Genomic DNA, 10641 nt, shown 5'->3' on the forward strand with positions numbered 1-10641 from the left:
TTCTGCTGCTGCCAGTAGTAAGCACTTCCCCCACAAAGTATTTGATTCATGCTCGTCATATCCTAACGCAACAGTCACATGCAATAGAGATTTATTCATGTGTTTGTTCGTGTCAGAGGCTGAGGTTGAGCCGTCCAGGCTGTTCCCTTTTTTTTTTCCAACCAGCTGGTTGTGCAATACTGAACCATCCAGGCTACTTCTTTATGGTCACAACACCTTTTCGTGACTTCAGTGGAAAAGAGAGAGTACAGTGACAGTTGGAAAAAACAACTAAAGGAGAAGTCATGGACTGAAATGAGAATCTCCCTGAAACACTAGTGCCACACATGAACTGTGAATCATCCAAAGGACACACTTCAGTTCATGGTGTAAGACTTTATTAATGCCATAGCAAATATGAAATTACAAATCAAATGTCAATGCATTAGAGATCCTGTATAGCTCTAATACTCATATACAAAATGCAAACTGTCAAAATTGGTTTGATTCATAGTGCAGTGGGACATAGGACGATAGCTGAGTATAGGACGGGGTCATTGACATGGTTGTGATGGTTAAACTGCATGTTGTGTGATCTCACATTTTCATGCATAACCAGACTTTGAAAGGTTTGTTTTTTCAAGAAGGAAATCGACTAGTTCCTCTTTCAATGCTCTGCTTTATTTAAAGCAACTTCTTAAACTGAGAAAACAGGAGACAGTTGTACTAGTAGAAAACTTGTCATATCTAAAGGTCAAATTTGAACTAGTGATGAACATTTTACTCATAGCAAGAGGGTGTGTCCTGTCTTGTGGCTTATATATGAGATGCGGTCATTAAACTATGGTTAACTCTGAACTGTCTTAGTGAGTCGTACAAATGTAAATACATGATTTTCAAAACAACAACAGCAGAATATAGGATCTATAAAAAGTAGAAAAAGGGATGTGACTGTATCGTTTCTGTCATGGTAAGTGATTGGGATCACTTCCAGTCACGTATGTGCTGATGAGTCTGAGTTGACGCGGGGTTTCATATTGTGTGCGTCATCACCCTAATGGAGACACAAATGCAAATCTTTCACACACATACACACACGTGCGCGCAGACACAGAGAGACAGACAGACACACTAACAAACCACATAATTCTGTGGAGGCCTCTTTCTTCAAAGTACACAGGTCAACAAGTTTGATCTCAGCAAAATAAGTTACATACACTATGACAATGCTCAGGTTAAGCCCTGATAAAAAAAAAAACTAACTGAGCCTGTGACGCATGCGCGGTGCCGCACCCCTCTGACACTAACGCTTGAGGAAGTTGTTCACACACAGAGTCAGTCATTCGTATGCAGAGAGGAGGCAAGGACGCACGCATGGTGAGAGAGTTTGATTTTCTTTTCTCTTGTCTTATCAATCCCTAACAGTTATTTGTATTGCCATGATTAAGGCTATCCTTTAGTTGACAAAGCCATACTGATGTGACAGAGAATCTCTCTTGCGCCACTGAGCAGTGGCCCGTGAATGCTACATGTGTGTTTGTGTGTGTGTGTGTGTGTGTGTCTGTGTGTGTGTATTAACAAATTCAAAACATTCCTAGACAGTGTGGTTTCAATTGCTTCACACGTGTGCCTTTTGCTAGATTATATCATTCAGCAGAACAATTAATCAAGTTTTATCTGCAAGTAAACTAATACCCTTACAAATATTAGGAAATCCCCTCGATCACTAAAAGATTATCTGGTTTATCAGATGTATATCTGAGCAGATATGTGCTCTCGGGTGTATAAGAGAACATACTGTGGTTAGCTGTAAGGAAACAGATATATCTAACTATAATTGTGATCTCACCATTGTAGTAAATCATTTTTTGGCTCTGACATCACTCAATATGAGAAAGGAAAGAGAAAGACAGCATGTGATGAGTAAATCTTGAGCTGTGCTGCAAGATGTTACCAACATGAAATGGCACCACATTAAAAAGACCTGCAGCTCATGTGGGTTGAGTTTGAATTAAATATTTAGTCGTGGTATGTGGTTTTAAAGCTCAGTTCAACAGCAAAACAATTATAATAATAGGCATGTACTTGTTTTCTTGAGATAGTACTATTCTTTATTATAGTTATTTCACTTAACAAATCACATTACATCATTATCAAGGACTCTCCTTATCGCATTGACTGTCTCATGATCACTGCTGCAACTGTTGACTTAATGATAAATGAGTCGATAAATTATATTTGAAGAGAGCAAACATTTCCAGAAACAAAGAAAAAGGAGAGGGGGGTGATGGCCCATGATGGCCCCCTGGGAATTCCCTTTGGGAATTCCCAGGGGGCCATCCCTTCATGGTCCTTCATCCCTTCATGGTCCATCCCTTCATGCATAGTAGTTCAGTCCCATAGAGTTAAAATGCTTCAAGTCTCCTCAATATGAAACACAGTTCATGTAGGAGTGTTTCCACAGAAATATCTGGAATACATGAGCATGTTAGTGAAATCAGACCTGTGGACAAAGGATACATTTAAATTCGTCAGACAGGTTTTAACTTTCCTTTTCCTTTTATATCTCCAATGACAAACGATACAATTCAGATATAATTATCCACCTGGGAATTTCCTTGCTGGTCACGTTCAGCAGTGAGCAGAAACCATGAACCGTTTTAGATATGATAGTCCATTTAAAACAAGCCAATCAACCCTATAATGTCTCTCCTTGGTTTTTTTTTTTTTTACAGACTCATATGAATACAAATACTTGAAGAAACTAACTGATATTTTCAGGTCCCTGGTGCAAAATAATAGAAGTCTGGAAGATACAGTCTAAGACAATGGATTTCCCAGTATCTGTGCATGTTACCAGAAACTGTCTCTCTCTGTTGCTGAGCAGAGGGACTTTCCATAAACTTTTTGTGCGTTTTTGGGAGTGTTCTCTCAGGATATGGAACCCATTACACCCAGGATGTACTGTGAAGAGCCATGGCTTGTTAAAGATTACACAAACACTCTGATTTAAAATAATAATTCCCATAGCATATACATTTAAAAAAAGAATAAGTAGCGGTGGTGATGGTTGGGAGAGAAATGTGACTATGGTTAAAGATTTAGTCTCTTGTTGGTCTATTTATAAGATTTTGACTTAAATGAAACCATTAACTTCTTGGTCTTTTCAACAGGCACCCAGTAGCACCAGACGTTCTCTTTCGTAAGTAACCATGCGGCTTTCCATTACGTCATATGTCTTATTAGAATTGGCAGTAGAAGTCATGCAATGGGGTGACTCACGTTTGTCAGGACCTGGACATATTTTCACCCTGTGTGAACCAGGCAAATAAGCATCAAAGAAATATGTGGTCTCAACCTCACGACCTTGTTTCCAACCCTTATCAACAATTTTTTTATATTGCCATTACAAGAAAAATCTGTGATATGGGCATGGCAATAAAGTCATCTATCATTCATGATAGTGTCTATAAACACAGCCCCCCCCCCCCAAAAAAAAAAGTCTGACCTGAACTTCAAGTGAAACTATGTTCATGTAAGTTTATGTCCCTGAATCACTTTTTTGTCACCACTCCAGAACTTGAAATGTGTCAGCCATAACATAATGTCCAAAACACATACCCAAACCTTTTTCAAACCTTCACTGTGGTAAACACCATATTCACATATACATGTTACCAAACGGCTCAGTCTGAACCTGTGGTTTTACTGGAGAGGAGAAGACGCATCACCTTTAAAAAGAATGATAGCCGGTGACAGAGGTCTGGTCAGATTCAGGAATGAATCACTGTAGAACTATTATCTCTGGGCACAGAGCCAACACGTATAGTTTGTGCTGTCACAACTAGTTTATCGTATGTACCTCATTTTATTCCTGTCATGTCCCAGTGTTACCAGGGTAACCGTGTTTATGTTTCCTTTGTCTTCCAAGAAACCGAGGGCCTTCCCTTCTGCGGCTGGCTCTGGCTTGGACTGTGACCTTTTCTCTTACAGGTGAGCACATATCATATCAGAGCAGCAGCAACATGTCTCTATCTTTGTTTTACAGGGAAACTATAGAAATCAGGGCCTGATCCTTAGCATAACATAAAAATGGCTTCCTAAGTATAAAAATAAATAAATAAATAAAGTAGATATTTGTCAACTTGAGTATAAAGGAGAGGCAGTGGTCTAGTGGCAGAAACTTGGACTATGGGCAGAGAAGGTCTCTGGTTCGACTCCACGGAGAGACAACAAAAGACGAACCTGGATTGATCTGTCCAAAAAACCCTGTCTAGTGACCCTGAGCAAGGCACCTTACTCCCCCAACATCTGCTCCCCGAGCGCCGTACATGGTCGCTCACTGCTCTGTGTGTCCTGCACCAGATGGGTCAAAAGCAGAGGTTAAATTTCCCTACCTGCATGAGTGTGCCTTTGCATGTCTGTGCATGTGTTTGGGACTAATAAATGCATCTTAATCTTAATCTTATAAAAATGGCCTCAGGGTGACCATAGCCAAAAAAAACAATCCCTACAAATTTACCAAAAACAAAATGGAAAGACAGGTGATCTTGCATGGCTTCCCTAATCATAAAAAGGAAAAAAATATATTTATAATAAGAAAGTTAGCTCTTACCCCCACATCAGGACTGCTTTCTAGAAAAACTCTCACGATGTCATGATTATAACTTATAACAATTTGTTCTGAATTTGTGTCAGCTTTTTGAAGTCCACAATGTGTTTGAACAAGGAACAATTTTCCAAATATATTCACTGATGTGTGTCTAGCTCGAAGCTATGAAGCTAACAGTAAACAAGGAAGGACTCAATTGTGCACTTTACTGAATAAAAAAGTATGCATCAGTTTTCGGACATATTATTCTCCCCTCTGTGTAAATTGTGGCCCCTTTATGGCCCCTGATTTAGAAAAATCCTGGATCAGTCACTGATACTCGGCAAATAAAATAATTCTGATTCTGATTCTGATATAATAAATTACAGATATCACCAAATATGCTTGGAAGCACATGGGTATTATATATTACAAATGTATTAATATTGTGAGTATTATGAGGTGCTGCCGCTCACCAGGCTAGCTGTTTCCTCATGTTTCCAGTGTCTAGCTGTCACAGTCTCACTGCCCTCTTCAAACTGATTTCAGTTTAAAAGAAAACTGAGTTAAAACAAGTTGTCTACAATACCTGTTATCTATCTAGCTTGAGAAAAAATGGTGGATTGTCTAAACACTGACGTCAAAGGTGAGGAAATGAAAAGCAAAACATCTTTCTAAGCGTAACATGGAAACACGAAAAAGGTTGACAGTGATGCATTCTACACAGAAAGAAAAGGGCAACAAGAAAAAGAGGAACTGAGATCATTCTGACACAAGAGCTCGCACAGGATCTCACAAAAAGCATTAAGGAAACCCCCTTGACCTTCACAGGCCGTGCTGTGGATGTTCATACCTTGAAGAAAAATTCTCCTGAAAAACAATTTCTCTGTGACTCTCAGTAGTCTAATTCATTCTGTTTCCCAGTATGCTCTGACCCTTTTTTTGTGCCCATCTTTTTTTTTTTCAGAGAGTTCTGAACTCATTCGACTCAGTGGGGAGGTTGGTGGAAATGTGACCTTTCGATGCCCCTTTAATAATCAAAGGACAATTCAATTCTTCTACCTTCAACGTGATAATGTGTTCGTGAACGGCTACCATGCATTCAAAACAATCTTTTCGGGCAAATGGCCGAACACAAGACTGGATGACAAAAGTACACATGTGGACATGTACGGGTTGAACATCTCGCACACTGGGAGGTATAAATGCTTCATTCTCTACACCGATAATGAGAACATTGAGGAAAGCGAAATCCAACTCAATGTCACAGGTATGAGTGTGTTACATTTAACATTTAATTATATGTGGCTTTTTATCTCTGACACCTTACAAAACAATGATGAAATCGCACTGAGATTAGTCACTCTTCTCACTAGTTTCTGACATCAGCAGTGAGGTGTAGTTGTAAAGCTTCCAATCACAGATGTTTGCACTGCTGCGTTTATAACAGTGACATTGATGACACATGACAAAGTCTGCTGAGTCAACAGGACATAATTTACACCACGTGTTAAATCTTAATCTGCTTTTGTTTTCCCAGAGTTTGCTTTTATTTACAAGTTGTATTTTCTGTTTACTGTACAAGGATGACATCAGATCCCCTCCCACCCGTCTGTGTATTGTCCATATCTATCTTATAAAGTTAATGTATATGTGAGCCTCATTGTCATTAGACCTTAAATTCATCAAGTAAAATTCTTGCAAGGTTAATAGTGGCAGTAGTTTCAGAAATGGAAAGAGACGACCGACAGTGATCACTTTCTGTTTGCCTCCATTTCCTCTAGCCTCCTACAGCAAACCCAATGTGACACAGTCCTGTGATGATGCCCGTTGTTTGGTGACGTGTGCCTTCTACGGCGGGTACCCAGGCAACATGGTGGAGTGGAAATTACATGGGTCTAGAAATATCGACAATCAGCTGTGGAACGTTGAGAACAACACTCAGGTGCACAGTCCAAGCACGATGTTGGTCAACAGCAGCAGCATTGTGTACTTCAGCTGCTCCCATGGAGCGATCAGGAATCTCAGCTGCTCTGTGGGCAACGTTACCTCCGAATGGTTCCCAGTGTGTGACCGTGAGTACCGACAGGGTGAGCCCTGATGGTTTCTTCCCCACAGTCTGTTTTGTACTTTCTGCCACTGTCCTCTTGATGACGTGTCACCTTCTTCTTTAGCAGAGCTCAGGCCTTTTGGACGAGAGGAGAAAATACTTCAAGAAACACAAACTAGACTTTAAGAGACACAAGCAAGTTTAGTTTCCGTTGTACATTTATACAACATCTGAAAATACCATGACCTGGATGGCTGAGAATCATCACAGATATTTGTCTAATATTTGGTTTATCAACACTTGCCTGCAGAACCATCTACATAGCTAACACACTCAACTCAGATCTCTATCATAAATGTACAGTCATAACATCACGTCCAGGCTTGGTATTGTTCCACTGATTTCTTTTCATCTGACGTCTTTGTGTTTCTTGAAGACTTTTTTTTTAAGACGTTTTCACCTCTCATCCCAGGTTTCTTACGTTCTGCTGAAGACGTAGGTGAAAGCTCCAGTTGCCTTTATACACTCGTACAACGTCTAAAGTATTGGACAAACTCAAGCACAACATAAAATTCTGCAGCATAACACTTACATTTTAGTAATTGTACATTTAAAGATTTCTGCCTTGTCCAGACCTGCTGCTGTAAAAGCTTACTGGGTATAACCGAACAAATTTTGAGGCTCATTTACCCCTTTAATGGATTCAGTAATATTTGTTGTTTACGTCTTCAGTGGTGACAAACTGGTTTAGGGCAGCAGATTCACTTGTCTCTGTATGTAAAGATGGACAACATGACAGCTCCCCAAAAGTGAAGCCAAAGTTTCTCGTTCGCAACCTGGTAACTGATCTCAATTTCTGTCATTAACTTGACCTTCTCCATGTTAGTGGATAGGACATGACCAAACAAAAAAGTCGAAGATCATTTCAAACTATTTTTTTGTAAAGATGTTCATTTTAGTTAGTTGTTAAAACACAGATTTATGTCCAGATTTCCAAATTTTCCATTAAGTTTAGTTTAAATTAGTTACTGGATGCTATATAAAACATCAGGATTGACAACTGAGTTTAACTCATGATTGGTTGAGCATGTGTAGGGACAGGACCTCGATGCCGCGGTTCCATCTCTGATTGCTACTCCGCAGTCTCTGGCTCCAAATGGGCAAGATGGCAGCGCTCGTCTCTGGGATAATTGGGCTTTGTGTCTAGATAGAGGGGGACGTGGAGATGCGTCGTCCATCTTTTTATACAGTTTATGGGTTCCCATAAACTGTATATAAAGATTGAAAGATGATGACGAGAAAAGAACTAACAATGTTTCTTCTGAAAATCCGTGAAGTATAATTCTTCAAACTGTCCCAGTGAATATGTTTTTTAATTCTAACGTATGTTTGTTCTCATCCAAAGGTAAACCCGAGGTTAAGCCTAACCCTCACAGTCTTATCATAATAGCACCTGTTGTCTGTGGGTTAATCCTGCTGGGAGCAGTTGTATGGTTTTTTTATCGACGCAAGAAAAGACAAACAGGTGAGGGACACTTTTATGTTTTCCACTGCAGCTGTATAATTATATGCAACAACTAATAACAGTTTCTGTTCTGGTTTCTTGGACAAGCTCGGATAAAGGATGGAAATAAGGAGTAAGTGGATGTTTATTAAAGACGCAACCAGTACTTCAATAATACAACTTGGACTGTACATGTGTCACATTTTTATCACTACCATCTTGTCACCACTGAACACTGACTCTCTTGTACTTCTATTTGATTTTCTCCAGCGAGTTAAAAGACCTACAAGAATAAGAGAAGGGACCATTTTGAGTTTTTTTTGTTATGGATCGAAGGAAAAAGAAGTTTACGGAGCAAAGACGTCATCTCAGAATCTGATGCTGGTACTCTGTGTCCCTGAACCGTTCATTCACATTTGTGGCTGATTGTCTACTTACCAGCCAGAAATGATCAGTGGCTACTAGTCAGTGGCTGAAGGGAACTCGACCAGGGAACTATTCATGAATAGTGTCATTTTACAGTGCGTCATTCAGAGAATAGCTCAGTTCCCCAAAAAAGTTTTATAATGTGTATGTGGTGAGATTACTGATAGAGTCTTTGAAGGATACACTTCCCAGCAATGTAAGCAGTTAAACTTAAAGCAACAGAGGGTGTGTTTTAAAATAAAAGGGCTTTTTGAATGTAACACTGACATCTTTTTATTTATTTTTCATTTTCAGGGTATTTCATTTTTAATGCAGCACTTTAAAATCCCTTTCCTTTCCCCCCTTTTTAAATAGACTTTTTTATTTAATGTTGTCAGTAGAAACATTTTACTCCTGCCAAGCTGCTACCTGTTTATTTTTTTATCAATTCCCTCATTTGTTTGTACTCTTTAATTTGCTTTGTCCATCAGAAATGATTTGTAGCAAAACCTTGGAAACAAATGTATTATTCCCCAGAAAGTGAATACCAGAAAACTCTTTGCACATTCATTTATTTTCTGCATTTTCAGCTTTAAAGTTTTCTGTGCTACAGTAAATGCTAAATGGCAAGTATTAAAGCTCTTTTCTAGTCTTGATGACCACTCAAAGCTCAGTAGATTCCAGTATTGGAGAATTCCTATTTAATGTGCAATGTTTATTATAAATGAAATTACCGTAGCCCTCACTATTTAAATAACGGTCTATTTCCAAACTCAACTATTTTACTCAGGCGATTGTTTTCATTTAATATTGAAGAAGGAATTAAAGAGGTACTCTTTGTAATATTTATTTTTCACATATGACATGACCATTTTTTTATTCCTCCTTCCTACAAAGTACTGACTGGTCTCATATGGTTGCTCTCATTTCTCAAATCTGTATGAAACACTTTTCTCTGGATGCTGTTGTAACTTTGTTTTGTCTTGTTTGGCATTATATTGATAAAGTTGTATATACATTGAAATGTAAAATAAAAAAAACTGTGTAACTTAATGTGTATTATGTAGTTGGAAGACTTATGCTAACTGCTACTGGATTAGACATTTAACATGAGATTTGAGAGGACAAAAGATCTCCCAATGGAAGAAAAAGTGAAAGACAAATCCTTGATCTGCTCCTTATTAGTGCAAACACATTTAATGTAATATAATGTCCTTGGTGCCGGTTAACATATACAGCTTTACTTCAACATTCTAGTTTAGTTTGAACGTTTTTTAAAAGATAAAATAAAAGACATAAAAGAATAATCAGTAGCATAAATTAACATAGATTCATATTTTAGTTTCAGTCAGAAAGAGAAAAGGTAGTAGCAATATGTATGTCTTTTCTTGCCTCTATGCTATACTAAATCATGGATCAAAAAATGTAAACTCCACTCTCCACTGATGTCTCCCGCTATATCAGCTTGTTCCCTGCATATGTCAACATGCTTTCTATTCTTCCTCTTGTTTGTTATCACAAAAAATTAAATTACAGTGCAGTCAATTTGCCACTAGATGTCGCTCTAGCACTTCAGAGTGACGAAATATCTCCTGCAATGGTTGAATGGCATAGCACTTGGAGTTGAGCACTGTACACTTATTATTTAAAGTGAAGCATCCATGAGTATGATCGCAGTTATCCATGAGCTGGCTTCATATCTAGAAGTGTGTAGTGCCCACCTTATTGGTCAACTTTATTCTGTGCTATCTGAATCTGCCAGTCATGTTTATTTCATTCTCCCCAGCATAACTTCCTGATTTCTGTTTTGCTGGTTGGACAAATGGCTGGGTTAAAACATTTTTTTTTTCATTTGAATGATCGGAAATCTTTTCAAGAAAAGAATCTTGATCTTTCAATATTGTGACGTGTTCTTTAAAACTTGGAAAAACGCTCATCACTAAATCAACTCTGTGAAAGGTGCCAACCCTAAATTTCTAACTGCCCCCCGAATCTGAGTAGTCTAGATCCGGGCCTGTTGCTGTCCTTCCAGGGGAATGAACCAATAGTTGTGCATTAAGTGTAAAACTCAGAGCGATGTAAGTGCACGGATACACAATGTCTCTCTGACCT

The 10641-nt window shown here is 38.7% G+C and overlaps 1 protein-coding gene across 4 annotated transcripts; it reads left to right on the forward strand.

Moving 5' to 3' along the window:
• The first annotated feature begins 1220 nt into the window (after positions 1–1220).
• On the forward strand, positions 1221–9582 carry LOC133952315 (uncharacterized). Of its 4 annotated transcripts, none has more exons than XM_062386707.1 (8): positions 1228–1356; positions 3153–3181; positions 3911–3972; positions 5538–5840; positions 6355–6660; positions 8026–8145; positions 8233–8257; positions 8395–9582. In XM_062386707.1, exons 1-8 carry the CDS (start codon positions 1327–1329, stop codon positions 8417–8419), a joined length of 900 nt encoding a protein of 299 aa, XP_062242691.1. In that variant the 5' UTR covers positions 1228–1326; the 3' UTR covers positions 8420–9582. The 4 variants fall into 4 exon arrangements, 2 of the variants coding, with proteins under 2 accessions (XP_062242691.1, XP_062242692.1); XM_062386708.1 differs by having other exon boundaries at positions 1236–1356; positions 6355–6645; XR_009920533.1 differs by having other exon boundaries at positions 1221–1356; positions 8026–8257.
• Positions 9583–10641: the final 1059 nt, after the last annotated feature.

This window comes from Platichthys flesus, chromosome 4, assembly GCF_949316205.1.
Source record: "Platichthys flesus chromosome 4, fPlaFle2.1, whole genome shotgun sequence".
Lineage (NCBI taxonomy): Eukaryota > Metazoa > Chordata > Actinopteri > Pleuronectiformes > Pleuronectidae > Platichthys > Platichthys flesus.